Genomic DNA, 14,635 nt, shown 5'->3' on the forward strand with positions numbered 1-14,635 from the left:
CCCAGAGTGTGGAGCACGCGGCGCGTGGGGCGCGGCGGTCAGCGTGGGCGAGGCGGCAGGCCCCGCGCACCTCTGCAACTGCTGGGCCTTGTCCGGGACGTCTGAATTGAGGCCGACCAATGGTCAGAATATGAAAAATAAATGCCATAGAAGGTCTTTCTTTCTTTTCTTTTCCACGTAAGAGGTCCTTTCTTTTTTCTACCTTTCGGAGATACCTGGACTTGGTCCAGAGCAGGTTGCCCGCGGGAGGGCCCCGCGAGCGGCAGTGCGCGAGGGAGGGAGAGAGAGGGAGGGCGAGAAGGAGGGAGGGAGGGAGGGAAGGAGGGCGGGCGGCGGCGGCCGTGGTGGCCGGGGCTTCCCTCCCCAGGCGGGAGGCGGCTGCCCTGCAACTGTGGCCGTGGGGAGCGGAGGAGCAGGTAACGAAGGAGCTTCCGAAGCGGGATTGGACCAAGCCAGAGGGACCGAGTCTTCTGGGTCTCTCTGCCTGAGGCCTTGGAGGGAGAGAAGGTAGGGAGATCGGCGCCCGCCGGGCCTGGCAAAGAGGCCTCGGGAAATAATTGAACCTGTCTGTGATCTCAGGCTCACACTCATGTTGTGGGTCTGTCTGCCTCAGGAGATGCGGTTTGCCTCTCTGTCTGAGACGCCCCAAACCCTGGGCTCTCCTTCCCAAGGCTGGAAAAAATCGGAAAATACGGCGGAATTTGCACTTTCATTCATTGGGTTCTCTGCAACTCAGTAGGGCTGGTTAAGTCGCCCCCAAGTTGGAAGGGCGCTTTGCTTCTGTTTTCTGGATGCAGAGTCCTCTGACTCCCTCCGCCACGGGCTGAGTTTCCGGCTCCAGGTTCGCGTGTCGCCCAGAGGTTTGAGGCCAGACAGCTCGCAGTCGGGCAGGGAGGGCGGGGGAGAGACGAGAGGCTCTGGCCCCTTAATTGTACTTCGGACCCGTATTGTCTCTCCTTTCGCCACCTCCGCTTCCTCAGTCTGGGCTCCAAAGTCACTGCAAATTTCCTTGCGACACATACATCACACAAAAGATCAGGTAACAAGGCGCTCAGAGCCATTGGGGGCTCCGGGCAGGGCAGGGAGCGGCTCTAGCTCTGGGGCGGCTCCCCCTCCAGCCACTCCCCAGGCTGCAAAGCCAGATCGTGTAGGGGGAGCCGGAAATAGCCCCGTTTGCTGCGGAGTGGCAGGGCGGGGGCGCCGGCGGGAATGCAGGGCCGGCAGGCCGTGGCGTTGAGAGGGCCACGTTCACAGGCCCTAGGGATTTCACTCCTGCTGGGCTTGGGGACCTGACTCCTGGTGTGTAGGGATCCCGGATACCCACCTGGGGTGGGGGCAGGACGCGGGTCTCCTCGCCGCGGGCCAGGAGAACTCAGTTTCTGCTTCCAGCGCAGGCCTTAGCTAGGAGGAGTTGTGTGTGGGTGTGTTTTCCCCAACAAAGAGGGATCAGGAGAGAGAAGGGGGGAAAGTAGAGGGGAACCGGGGAGGGGGCGGGGAGGGGGAGAGGGCAGTGGAGAGGTGAAATGAGCCTATTTCAGGGGAAGAAGGAAAATGAAAGCAAATGGAGTACGGCCTTCTCCGCGCAGGGCGGGTGCTGACGAGCCGGGAGCGGGCTCCCTGCCTGAGGCAGCCGGGATGGCCCGCTGGGGGCACCGGGAAAAGCCTGTTTTAAATTTAATCCGAACTTGACGGTGTGGATTGAACCGGAGGGAATTTAAATCACTAAAAGGAAGGCGCGGGGCAGGGGGAGGGGACGACTCTAACCTGTCTGTCTTTCTGTCTGTCCTTCCCACGGTGCTAGTTTGGTTGTGGCCGCAGCTGCCCAGGTTTCAGGTGATGGAGTAAGGGTGCCCCTCCCTCTCAAGGGTCTCTCCGGTGCCCAGTGAAGTCTTCTGGGGGTGGGAGGGAACTCTAGGAACCAGAGTGACTGCACAGCTGCGAGCTAAAGCTGGGGTTTCCCCCTCCCCAACAAGAACTCCCAGGGGCCTTCAGTTTCTCGGTTTACCCCAGCGGCGCTGAGGAAAATTGAAGTGAGTGGTGTGGGTGAGGGGGAGTCTGGAGTGTGGCAGAAGATTCAGAAGGAGTAACTGAACCCCAGGAAGACAGACCTTCCTTCTTGGTACCCCAATATCCTTTGTGCCCCGCCCCCCTACCTACAAACCTGGATTTGAGGGAAATCTGCAGGTCCGCTTCAAAGCCCTGGTCTGCCACCCCTCTCCAAATGTGGAGAATGGGGGCTACAGGCCACATACAGTTGTGGACCTGCGAGACCTCCGCCCAGTGGGCTCCGGGACTCCCAGCCTCTTCTAGCCCCCCTTCTCAAGGCCGCCTCTCTCTGCAAGGCACAGGGAAAATGAGGCATTGGCTGGGAGGGGGCTGTGGGCGAGGCCTGCTTCCTGATCCATAGCCGTGCCTGCCTCTGAGTGGGAAGGGTTCGGAGTTCCTGCTCTCGGGGAAAAAAAAGAAAAAAGAAAGCGACAATCTCCTCCTTGGTTTCACAGGGGATTTGATGGCAGCAGGGATCCTCACTGCCCGCTGCTGCCGCCTCCGCAGAGTGGGCAGGCAGGGTGCGCAGGCAGCTCAAGAGTTGAAAAGAAGGCGGTGTTCGAAGGGGTAGGAGAGAAGGGGGCATCTCTTTACGGCCCCAATGTCTACTTGAGGGACTCTCCCAAATAGCAGAGGCCCTTAGGAGAGGCTCCTTAAGGACTGTTTCCTCCAGGAAAGCTGAGGCTGGGGCAGCTGGCCCTGTCGCCTGGAGAAGACGTGAAGGAGGAGCAGGCATGAAACCTCTTTCCTCTTCTTCTGTTTCTTCACTCCTTGACTAGAGCATGGCTCAGCCCCCAGCCGCCTGGGTGGCTGTCTGGGCCAACACGGGGTTCTATATCCCGCAGGCTTAGTGTACCCACCAGAGCAGGTCTCCTGGGAGGGGCCGGAGAGGAGGCCTCTTCAGCCTTTGTGTCCAGACAGAAGTGGCCGCCGCGCCCGGAGCCGGTCCCGCGGCAAAGGCCCGGCAAGCCAGCGGACTGCACAATGCCACGGCTGCTCCGCCAGCTCGCCCCCTGCCCCGTCCTGCCTGCGTACGGCCGCCCTTCCTCCGCCTCCCTGTCTGCTCGCCTGCCTTTCTGGGCTCTCCTATTTCTTTTCATCTTGCCTTCCTTCTTTTCCTTAATTCGCTCCCCTTTTTCTTTCTATTCTGATGCTCCGTTTCCTTCTTTCCTCTCTTGGGCCTGCCTCCGCGTTTCAGTTGGTCTGTCTCAGGCTGTCTCGGGTTCAGTCTCTCTTAGGCTCTGTCCCTTGATGTCCTCTTGGTCGCAGTCTGGCCCCGGGCCCCGCTGAGGGCTAAACGTCTCTGCTCAACGCTGCCAGCAGCCGCCCAAGAGCCGGCTGGGTCCTCAGCTGCCCTGGGCTGGGGGAGGTGCTGGCTGCACTGGGGATTTGGAGAAAGCCTCGGCAGGGGGACTGGAACCTCCTGTCTTTTCCTTGAACTAGTGAGGGAGATTTTTTGATTGACAGCTAACCCAACTCCATCAAGGCCAAAGAGATATTCTGTTTCTTGTTGTAAGTTGGGTTTCCCAGCTCGGTCCAGCTCAAGGGAGGGGAAGACAGTGGCGCCAAGGAGCTGAACCCCCAAGTCGCCTCTCCCCAACCAAACACATCCCTCATCCTCCTCCATGCGTTGAAATCCCAGCCCCGTTAAACCACCCCGTTAGACCGAAAAGGAAAAGGAAAACGGGTGAGGGGGAGGAGCAGGGACTTGGGAGGGGGCCTATGGAGCTGAGGTCGGTGCTGCCAGCTGCAGCTGTCTCCCCCCAACTTTCCTCCCCCAAACACATATACTATGCACACTCTCCCCAGCCCTTCTCCACCCCAGAGGAGAAAGATCCACAGAGATGCAGGAGAAAACTAGCCCGCACCCCCACCCCTGGCATTTGGTCCCCTCCTGGGGACAGGAGGGGGAAACAAGGGCAGGCATGGCCGGGTCTGGGAAGCCTCCTACCCTGCTGCCTCCAGAGCCTGCATCTCAGTCTCAGCCTATTTTCCCTTGCCACAGACTGGGACTCTTCCTTTCTGACCCTGAAATTGCACTCCTCCTTCAAACTCACTCTGCCCTGCCTAAATGCACCATACCTCTGGGGACATCACCTGTTCCCTCCCCCCCGCCCCCCGCCAACCTCCCATGCCCCTCTTCTGCACCCACACTGAGAATTTCCTGCTTGGCTAAAGCCCCCCTTTACTACACCACTATGGGACAGTCTGATGGAAAGCAGAGGGCTGGGCACAAACCCCCAGTTGAAGGAGGAGGGTAGCAACCAACTTATTGGGGGGAGGAATCCAAGTTGTCTGATATTCCTCTACCATCACACTGCCCCCTCTGGAATTCCTGCATCCGACCCCAAAGAAATTGCTTTCTCCCATCCCTCCGTTGCTTTTTTCCCGTTCCAAAAACAGCCTACAATTTTATTTAATGAAAGACACATTTATGAACAATCAAATGATCCTCATAAAAATTTTATTGAAGGACGTAAAAACAAGCTACTTGCCCACGACCGAGGTCGCTCTCTCGCCTTGCCCGCTCTCACCCTGGCTCTCTGTAGACAGAGCCCGGGAGTGACTTCTTTTTTGGGGAGTGGGGGTGGGGGAAGTATCGCAGAGATGGAGCTGGGGGCAAAGGAGGCTGAGCAGGAAGATGGGATGGGGACACCCCACTCAAGTTGTGTAGATCTCTCCTCCACTTCTTCAAGCTGGCAAAGAAAGATAAATAGATACAGACAATAAATTTAAAATACAGGCGCCTGTATATCTGTGCCAAAGCAAAGAGAAGACTTCTGAGGCTGCTGTAAAGGTGTATGAGATCCTGAGGTTCTACCCCTCCCACCCAGGAACCACCTTCCCCAGGCTTCCCCTACCCCAGATTTGGGGGGCTGAGTTGGCCAGTGGCAGAAGAACGCTCCCCTTCCCTCCTTCCCTCCCTCCATCCCAGCTTCCCCAGTCCCCTCCCACCCTCCCTCCCTCACCGCTGCTGCTGCTCCTGAAAGAAATACATACATACACACTATTTAAAAACGCATTTTTAAAAGCCACGTTCCGAACTGACAATCGCTGATCTCTGCTCGCGCAGAGACTGCGGGAGCGTCGGGGCCGACAGAGACGGATTACGTCAAGAAATAGTTCCTCCACCTACCTCGGTCGGCCTCCCCGCCCCTGCGGGGCTCCAGCGCCCAGCTCGGCCCTGGGGGTCCGGGAACCCTGGCTTCGGGGACTGGCATTTTCACCCCATTAAAAAATCCTCATGGTTGGGGGGAGGCCAACTGCTTATGGGTGGGCATGGGCACAGGGGCTTCCCAGATGAGCTACGAGCCGTCCTGAGGGGATGACCGGTGCCTTGGGTCCAGAGTTCCGGACCCCCAGGAAATCGCAGGTCGCGGGGAGCAGCGGAGAGAAGGGGGTGGGAGAGGGGGAAAAAAACCAAGGAAAAAAAAGCCCCTGCGCATTGATCCGCGCCGTATTTTTGGGTAAATACGATCACGTGGGGGCCGGGGAGCCAATGAGCTGCGGGGAAAAGGCTGGAAAAATAATTACCTGCCTTGATTGTTCTGTGAGCAGATAAAAAGTACATATACAGTTCATACAATAATCTTATGTATGTAAAACCCCGTTACGATGTCGGCGACGGGGCCCATCAGTAACTATTACGTGGACTCGCTCATCTCTCACGACAATGAAGACCTCCTAGCGTCCAGGTTTCCGGCCACGGGGGCTCACCCCGCCGCCGCCAGACCCAGCGGTTTGGTGCCGGACTGTAGCGATTTTCCGTCCTGTAGCTTCGCGCCCAAGCCGGCAGTGTTCAGCACGTCGTGGGCGCCCGTGCCCTCGCAGTCGTCCGTGGTATATCACCCGTACGGCCCCCAGCCCCACCTCGGCGCCGACACGCGCTACATGCGGACTTGGCTCGAGCCGCTGTCCGGCGCCGTCTCCTTCCCCAGCTTCCCGGCCGGGGGCCGTCACTACGCCCTGAAGCCGGACGCCTACCCCGGGCGCCGCGCGGACTGCGGCCCGGGCGACGGCCGCAGCTACCCGGACTACATGTACGGCTCGCCCGGGGAGCTGCGCGACCGCGCCCCGCAGACACTGCCCTCGCCCGAGGCGGACGCGCTCGCCGGCAGCAAGCACAAAGAGGAGAAGGCCGACCTGGACCCCAGTAAGTTGGGAGCAATTTTCCTTTACAACCGGCGCGGGAGGGGAGGGGAGGACGGACGGGGGCAGCCGGATTACAGCCCTCCCGAAACGTGCAGGGAGCGCGGGAGAGGGGCGAGGGCGAGGGGGCGAGGACTCAATAAAAGCGAATTACCTTGGGGAGCTTTCAGGAGCAGGAAGGTCTGAGAAGGGGGCCCAGGGAGACAGGTTAGGAGAGGGCCGAGGGGAGCTCCTCTCTCAGGAGCTGGCTTTGATGAGAGACCCCAGCCCCCTCCTCCCAGCCCAGGCTTTTTGGCTCAGTCACCACTTTCGAAGAAATGCAGGCAGGGCCAGGGAATGGAGCTGGGGGCGAGGTTCAGTTTCTGATTTGAGATGGGATGGGGAAGAGGTGAGGAGGACACTGGGGGCACAGAGGAGATACCCCCAGTGAAAAGAAGTACCCCTGCTTCCCAGTCAGCATGGAGGTCCTCACCCCACTAGAGAGTCATGAAACAGAAGGTCCATGGACTTCTCCCCCAGGAGCACTGGGTGAGGGGTCTGGGGCATTTCGAAGCCTGGGGACTTGGAGAGATCAGGACTTTCAGAGAGAAGTGGGGACAAAAGTGGGGTCTGAGTCTCCTTAAACTTGAGAACCCTCTTCTGAGGGTCTTGGAGGGGAAGGGTTGAGAATGGGGGTCAGGGATGAGGGTGGGCATCTCCCCAGATTGGAAAATTCTTCACACACACACACACTCCAATCAGGGAGACAGGCGCCTTCTGAGGGTTGTACAGGAGGGCTAGGGTTGGGGGCAGGTGGGAGCTGCAGGGCCAGAAAAAGGGGAAAGAAGGAGAAACAGCAGGAGAGGGGGTGCAGCCCCCTGGGTGTGAGGAAGTGTCTGGGGGAGTCCCAGGAGGGGGCTGCAGGAAATCTTTTCCTCCAGCCCCATAAGGGGCCAGGGCCTAATTATACCCCTCTGAAGGCTTCCCTGCCTGCCCTCAGCAACTCCCATAAACCTGAAATTGGAGGCTTGGCTCCTGCAGAGCCTGTCCTGGGGCTGGCAGGAGGGGGCACTGGAGGCCAAACAGGAAAACTAAGATATAAGGGAGCCTGTCCCCAAGGCCAGCAGCTCTCTGGGGAGAGGAGAAAGACTTTTCCCTTGTCAGCATCACCCTGAGAATTCGCCTCAGCAGGGTTGAACTCCGAGCGGGAGGAGGGTGCTGCAGAGGGTGGTGAGGGGCTTAGGGACTCTCAGCGTCAGGAAGCAGAACTGCTAAAATTTCAGGACTTGGTCGTGGGCTGGGAAGATGGGAGGGGGCAGAGGAGGAGGGAGGTGGGGAGGAGAGAGACCTTGCTATAAAAATAAAAAACAAGAGAGAAGCGTTTATGGGCCTATGAAACGGTTGGGAATTTGGACTTTTTATGAGGATATTCTCAAATTACTACTCTTGAAGCTGAGGACCAGACTGGAGGGGCTTTGATAGCTTCGGATTTCCTACAGTTTTAGGTGCTGGAAACTGAAAAGGGGGAAGCTGGGGAGGGGACAGAATGCAAAACGAGGAAGGAGGAAAATTCCTAAAGCAAAATGTGTCCAAATTCAGGTTCAGTTGTTGCGTTTGGGGAGCCTGGTTAAGTCTGGGGGTAGAGCAACAGAAGTCCTGGGCTGGAAAGGGGCCCCACTGACCCCTGCTTGTGTTTGGCCCTCCAGGCAACCCCGTGGCCAACTGGATTCACGCCCGCTCCACGAGGAAGAAGCGCTGCCCCTATACCAAGTACCAGACGCTGGAACTGGAGAAGGAGTTTCTCTTCAATATGTATTTAACCAGGGACCGTCGGTATGAGGTGGCCCGGGTTCTCAATCTCACTGAGCGGCAGGTCAAAATCTGGTTTCAGAACCGAAGGATGAAGATGAAAAAGATGAATAAAGAGAAAACCGACAAGGAGCAGTCCTAAACCCTGCCCAGCCTGCTGCCTCAGCACAGCCAAGGGAAAAACAAAAACCCCACAAAATACCCCAACCCAGGCGGGAGAGAGACGAAAAGGAAAAGGAAAGAGCAAGATAGAGAAAAGCCAATCAGCTTAAAAAGGAAAAAAAAAAAAAAAAAAAAAAAAAGGAAGGGGAAAAGAAAACTCTTGCGATTTGGGAGGGTTCAGTGTTGAGATATTGGTGTTTTAGAGTTAGTTCTACCCAGCGAGGAGGAGGCAGGGAGAGAAACTGCGTTCTCTTTCCCCAGCGCAACCGAAATAAATGACACACACAAATGTGATTTTTTTTCTCCTTTCTTCAGAGAAGCCAGTACTTGAATCGCTATATTTCTATTTTTTCCCCCTGTATCGTGTTTGGTCCAGGCCATCCCTCCATGGGCCTGGGGTGCTCTGCGTGCAGATTTTGTACAAAAAAAAAAAAAAAAGACACACACACATACATAATAATGATTCTCAGCCCAGGAGCTGAGGGGCAGGGCTGGGGACCGTGCCGCGGGCTGGGTCGGTCGTGCAGGCCGGCGCCTTGGGCTGTACATAGCAGTGTTTCCTCTCACCCTCAGCGTTCGTCTGCAGCGTGCGTCCTGTAAAGTGCTTCTGTTTGTTATGGTAGAACAGCCCTGTGTTAATATATCGAAGTCACTTAAAAAACCAGAAACCCAACTGTATCCAGTTCTCGTTATTTCTCTTCCCTGTGGTTCCCAGTCTGCTGCTGTGGAGGAGGCAAGTGTTCAGGTCGTCTGTCGGAGGCTGGAGCCAGAGAATGGGCTCCTTCTACCTTGGAAGGGCAAATGCCTGCTGCTTCTCTCCAGTCAGGGAGGGGTGGGGGGGTTCTGGGGGCGGGGTGGAGGCTGCTGAGGCCCAGGCCCAGCTAGTGCTTGCCCCGGCTGGCTGCCTACAAGTTTCCTGGTGGCTAGATGGAGTGCGGGGGAGAGGCACGGCATGAATGGCTTTCCCTGGCTGTAATTAATTGTAATAATTTATGAGTACATGAGATCGGAGGGAAGAGATAGGTGAAGATGAAAGTTGGGTGCTGGGTGAGGGCCCAGGCTGGCTTCTTGCCTGGCTGCATTGGTGCTTTGGTGCTTCCAGGGATGGCTGGGAATGAAGGCTGGGAGGGGGTGTGGGACTAGGAGGAAGGCCAGGCAGGCCTCAGGGAGCAGGACAGGCACTGGGGACTGCGGTGGGAGAAGAAAAACAGAGTGAGCGAGAAGAGAAGGGACATGGAAGGAGACAGGAAAGAATAGTATGAAAGGAAAGAAGGAAGGAAGGGAGGAAGGAGAAAGATGGCAAAACCAATACAATCAGAATTAGATGTAGTTTCTCCTTCTCCATGCAGTCTCAGCTCCTCTCTCTCCTTCTCCTAGTTCTTTTCTTCCCAATCTATCTCCCCTACTCTGGTATTTAGTTTGAATGTTTGTCTGGGGGTGACTGGGTCACACTGTGCAGTTACGCATTTCTGGGGGATGGTGCGCCTAAGGCCCAAGAAAACTGGCTAGAGATTAGCCAGGAGTGGGGTGCTCCCCGGTGACTTTGGGACCTGAAGCACAAAGGTGTGGGGATGTGTGTGTAACAGCCCGGTGGGGCTGATCGGCTGCACTGCACCCCAGAGCGCCTTTCTAGAACCAGCAGTTTTCATCTGCTAATCAGAAGCAGACACAAGCTGCCGGGTATGCCTCGGCCCGGCGCCCCCTTTCTCGGAAATTCCCCCAATCTGGAAACTATTAAAATCAGACTGCTTGAAATATAGTCCTTTAATATCTCAAGCTGCCCATTCTGCCAAGGGTGCAGGGTGTCGCTCTAAATATTTGGGGGATACCTCCGTGAAAGAAAATAATTGGGGATCCCAGCTGATCCCCCATAGCATCACCTTACACGACGGTGAGACACTTGTAGGGACCAGCCCCTTCCCCATCATTTGAATCTCCTACCCTCTACTTCTATTAAACACTCCAATTTAGGGGGGTGGAGGAAGGTAGGAAGGGGTGAAAATTTTGTTTCGATAATATTGGGGGGCAGTCAAGTCGAAACAAGGGACTTCACAGTCGCTGAAGCACCAGCTCCTCTTTCGAGCTTTGGAGACCTCTTCCCCATTTCCAGAAGCATTGTTTTTTTGATCCATTTGAAAGGTGCTTTGCTTCTAGTTTTATCTCCTTCCTCACACCTCTCTTTGGCTATTTTGCTGTTCTGGAACCCTGACTCCTGTTTCCCACCCAGTGGAGGCCAAGATACCCCTCTCTCCTCTGGTCCGGAGCGCCGGGATGCGGGCTTCTTTCCCAGCCCCAGAGCGGCGTTTCCGGGCTTCCACCCCGCCCCTGCTCCCAGGCCCTGTCGCCTCCCCTCAGCGTCCATCAGCGCGGCCTGCTTCCTGCAGCCAGCCTGAGCCGGCCTCACTGCGGGCAGGAAGGAGGGCCGCGGGCTTGGAGGACCCTGAGGAGAGCATGGGATGCAGAGCAGGCCCACCCAGCCCGGCCCACTGTTCAATCCCAGCCCAGCCTGCAGGTCAGGATTGGAACCAATTTTTATTCGCTATCATTTACGAATTAAAACAACACAACACCCATCTGGGGAAAGAAATGAAAGCTAGGGGTACAGAGGGGCTAGCAAACGCCCTCCTACCCTAATCTTCCCCTCCCACCTCTCCTTTGCTCCTTTGTCAGAATCACAAAACCCTAAAGGTTGTTCCACTTGGGAAGGCAGCGGATAGGTACATTTCCGCAGCCCCGAAATGCCACTTTTATGGCGCTGTTTGTCTCCCTGTTCTGGGTTCTGAATGGGGCCGAACAAAACAGCAGCGCGGAGCTGGCTAGACGTCTGGGCTTAATTGTTTTATGGTTTAAATAAGGTGGACACTCTTTCCTTTGAAATCGGATTATAGGAATGTTTTGTCTATGGCCCACGGAGAACAGGACCTCACTGGCTGAGAGGGAGAGGTGGAGAGCGCGCGCGCGCGAGGGATGGGCTACAAACCAGGGGTCAAACAGCCTGGAGAAGTCAGAGTCCCACCCCAAAGTCCTGCAGACGGCGGCGGAGTAGGCGGTGCGGGGCCAGCATCAGGGTAAGAGGAGCGAGGACTTTAGGGTGCGCGCCGCGGGCAGGCGGTCGTGGGAGCCTCGGAGCTTGCATCCGCTTTCGCGGAGATGTTTTCAAGCCCAGAAATGCTCCCGAATGGGGGGAGGAGATCGCGGCAGATGCTTTGCTTAGTGTCTCTTAATTGGAGAAGGGAGGGTAACAAAAAAAAAAAACAGTGTGGAACCTTTCACAAGGCTTTATTTCAAAGAACTTAGAAAACAAAAGAACAGCAGTCCTGGGGCAACTCCCTTCCGGGGAATCTCTCTCCTGCGCACCCCTTTGGAGGCTCCTTCCTCCCACTTCCCACCTTTGGGCCAGGCCTGGGACCTCTCTGTTAGCTTTTTCCCAGCCGGACTGCATTGGAGCAAATGGACGCGAGGTGGCGCTGTTGCTCAATGTTAGAGGCAGCGGTTCCCCGGGCCGCCCTGGCCGCACTGACATTTGAGGCCCGGCCCGCAGCGGCTGCGAGAAGGCCCCACGCCTCGGCCGGCCCGGCCCCACTGGCTCTGAGCAAATCAATTCTCTCACCTGCGAGGTGTAAATAATTCGCGAGTGGCAGCGGGAGATGGGCCCTCGCTCTGGCAGCGGACTCGGAAGGCTCAGGAGGGCAGGCGTCAAAAATAATCGCTTTGTGGAGGAGATAAGTGCGAAGCAGGCAGCGCGTAATTAACACAAAAAGGCAGAATGACCCGGACAAACGAACATAAATCCGTGGTACCTATGAGGGCGGTGCAGGCCCCGGGGAGAGGGACAGAGACGGCCTCGGCGAGGATGGCTGCTTTCGGTTCCTTTATTTCCAGGCTCAGGGAGCGAAATAAACCAGATAACGTGTAAAAGAAAACAAACAAACAAACAAATGAAAGAAGGGCGAGCGACCCCCCAAAGAGGAAACCAAGTCCGGCCTGGGTTGCGGGACTGGTGGGCTTTCCGGGCAGGCGGTGGTGGCAGCACACTCGGGACAGTCGCATTCCAAGACACAAAGGCCCGGAAGAATAGCTCTGTGGCAGGGTTTTCGCTGGACTATAAAATGTCTAAATATCCCCCCCACCCCACCCCCTAAATGATAAGGCGCAGGCCCCACAGCGGATCCAGCCCTCTGGGCCTCCTCTTTCCAGGCTGAGAAGAGAAAGTATTTATGACAGTCCCCAGTGACCCAGATGCTGGGAGCCCAGAGTCCACTCTGCTCACCGCGGCACCCGAAGAGCAGGCTCAGAAAAGGCAGGACTGGAGCCAAGGCTGAAGCAAGCTGTGGTAGGGGTACAGACACCCTGTCCTGACCCCCACTATTCTGGACCCTAGGGAGGCCTGCAGCCCTGGCACAGCCCTCTTCTGACCCTTCCCTCCTGCTGCTCCAGTGCCAGAGTTCTGGATGTCTAAGTGTTTGGGCAGCTCCTGAGATGAGGGTGAGATTCCCCAAATGCAGGGGATCCTGGAAGGAGCTCTTGCTGCCTGCACCAGTGAATCTCCTTTGGGAATTTGACAGAAAGTGGCCATTTCCCCGGCAATTATTTAGATAATAGAGGGACTGGGAGTGTGGGGGAGGTGTTCATTCTCTCAACCATCCTTCCCTCAACCGCCGTTCCTTCTTCCATCTCCAGAGCTGGGATCCGGATGGGGAAGGAAAAGATCTGGTTGTCTAACCACCTCCTTCCTCCTCCAACCCTGAAATCCCCAGGATGTGGAAGAAAAACAGGTAGCATTTTTTTTCATAATGCAAGACCTAAAGACGCGTCTGTGTTTGTCAGACATCATGTGCCTGTGTGCCTGGGTGTGCACATGGACAAAAGTGTGTGTGAGGGGGCAGGATGCTTCCAGGCATGTGTGCACTAGTTCACACTGAGCATGGACTTGATGGGTCTCAGGGTGAGAAGTAGCAGGCACAGTGTGTATGTGTCCTGATGTGCGCCAGGATTGCCTGGGTGTAACAACCTGACACCCTGGTGAGGGAGAGGACTGGAAAAATCATTCTTACTCCTCTTTTTCATTCGTATGCATACCGCACGCATGTACTCTCACTTTCTCCCTTTTCTCTCTGTCTGTGTTAATCACTGTACACACTTATGGCCAGAGAAGGGTGCTGATGGACTAAGGTTCTTTAACTCATTAGGATTAACTTGAATGTATTCAGTCTTGGGGATAGGGGGAACCCCCCAGAGAAAATGTGGATAAATATTTAAAGAGTGTCTGTTGACAGTTTTCATCCACATCCTGGCCTGGGCAGCCTGCCTGGGGAAGAGAGGGCTGCAGTGAAGCCAGGAACCCCACCAGGCTGAGCTGGCATTTCCTATGGGATGGGGGTATGTGGGGACAAGTAAGAGGTCTGCTCCAGTCCCTTCCAAGTCAGATGCAAATAGTCTCCTAAGAAGAAATGTCCTGAATCAGCCCAGCCAGAAGCGAGGCACACACAGCTGCCCTTTCCCTTTAGTCTCCATAAGCAGCTTTGCTCTTAGAGCCCCTAGCCAAGCTTGTGGCCATTGCCTGGGTTTCCTGCTCCATGCAGGGGTTGGTGTATGAAGGGGCAGTGTGGCCCTGACTGGGTGCCTGGAGTTTTCCCCAGCCCCACCACCTCTGACCCTCTCCTCTCCCCATAGCAGGCAGCAAGCCAGTCTCCAGATCTAAGGAAGACAGGACAGCTTTGGACCCTGGGGAGGGGCCAGGGGATGGAGGGTCTGATGCCTGAAGTGTTTGGGGATAGGTATACTTGTTCCTCTTCAAAGTCTCCAGACTTAGGGACCCCCTAGGGAGCCCATCTTTTGGGTTGGGGGCCCTGCCCTGCCTTGCAGGCATTCATCCCCTTGGAGGTCTTATACCTGTTGAGGTAACCTGGGTTGACCTGCTGGCTCAGGTGTCTCTCTCTCTCTCTGAGAGGAAGGAAAAGATAAGCAAGGTTGGGGGCGAGAGGCACCTTCACATCTAAATTCCTACCCTGGAAAAGCTGGTCCCAGCCATTAGCTGGGGCTGGCTCACCACCCCCTACACACAGCACACACCCCCATCCCTCCCCCTCTCCTCCCCTCCCTTTCCTCCAGGTCCCCCCAGCCCTGTACCCCTCAACCCCCGCCATCTCCCACTCTCTCTCTCTCTCTCTCTCTCTCTCTCTCTCTCTCTCTCTCTCTCTCTCTCTCTCTCTCTCTCTCGCCTGTCTTCATGTCGTGGATTGATGAACGCGAATCGCGTGTAAGCGCCGCCACCGCCGGGAGTCTGAGGAATTCGCCTGGGCTGTTAAAGGAAAGAGCTAAGTGAGAGAGCGCGAGCTCTACCTACCGACAGTGAGGAGCGCCGCCGCCGCCCGCCGCCGCCCGCGCCTCAGCCCCGGGAGCTCTGCTGAGCCGGCCGAGCTCAGCACCGAGGCGCCCCCCAACCTGCCCAGGCCCCAGCCCACCAGCCCAGCCCAGTCCCGGGGAGCCA

At 56.6% G+C, this 14,635-nt stretch overlaps 2 protein-coding genes and 1 long non-coding RNA gene across 4 annotated transcripts in view; 2 read left to right on the forward strand and 1 right to left on the reverse strand.

Moving 5' to 3' along the window:
• The first annotated feature begins 400 nt into the window (after positions 1–400).
• The window catches only part of HOXC4 (homeobox C4), a 60,432-nt gene continuing 46,197 nt past the window's right edge, over positions 401–14,635 (forward strand). Inside the window, exon 1 of one of the 2 annotated variants that reach the window (XM_012450347.3) lies at positions 401–507. The gene's annotated coding sequence lies outside the window, so the exon portion shown is untranslated. The remainder of the gene's footprint in view (positions 508–14,635) is intronic. The other variant, XM_012450349.3, reaches the window with a different exon arrangement.
• LOC105715888 (uncharacterized) lies at positions 4,494–5,483 on the reverse strand. The gene is made up of 2 exons (XR_001107148.3): positions 5,183–5,483; positions 4,494–4,742 (listed from the first exon to the last, which is right to left on the reverse strand). It is a non-coding gene; the product is annotated as an uncharacterized LOC105715888 (long non-coding RNA).
• HOXC9 (homeobox C9) lies at positions 5,571–8,439 on the forward strand. The gene is made up of 2 exons (XM_012450350.2): positions 5,571–6,199; positions 7,881–8,439. Exons 1-2 carry the CDS (start codon positions 5,662–5,664, stop codon positions 8,123–8,125), a joined length of 783 nt encoding a protein of 260 aa, XP_012305773.1. The 5' UTR covers positions 5,571–5,661; the 3' UTR covers positions 8,126–8,439.

The sequence above is a fragment of the Aotus nancymaae genome, unplaced genomic scaffold (genome assembly GCF_030222135.1).
Source record: "Aotus nancymaae isolate 86718 unplaced genomic scaffold, 86718_ANA_hifiasm-v0.15.2.pri h1tg000016l, whole genome shotgun sequence".
Lineage (NCBI taxonomy): Eukaryota > Metazoa > Chordata > Mammalia > Primates > Aotidae > Aotus > Aotus nancymaae.

Coding starts and splice junctions, on each gene's coding strand:
- HOXC9 (XM_012450350.2), top strand. CDS start 5,662: ATGTCGGCGACGGGGCCCATCAGTAACTATTACGTGGACTCGCTCATC. Junction 6,200..7,880: donor GAAGGCCGACCTGGACCCCA/GTAAGTTGGGAG, acceptor TTGGCCCTCCAG/GCAACCCCGTGGCCAACTGG.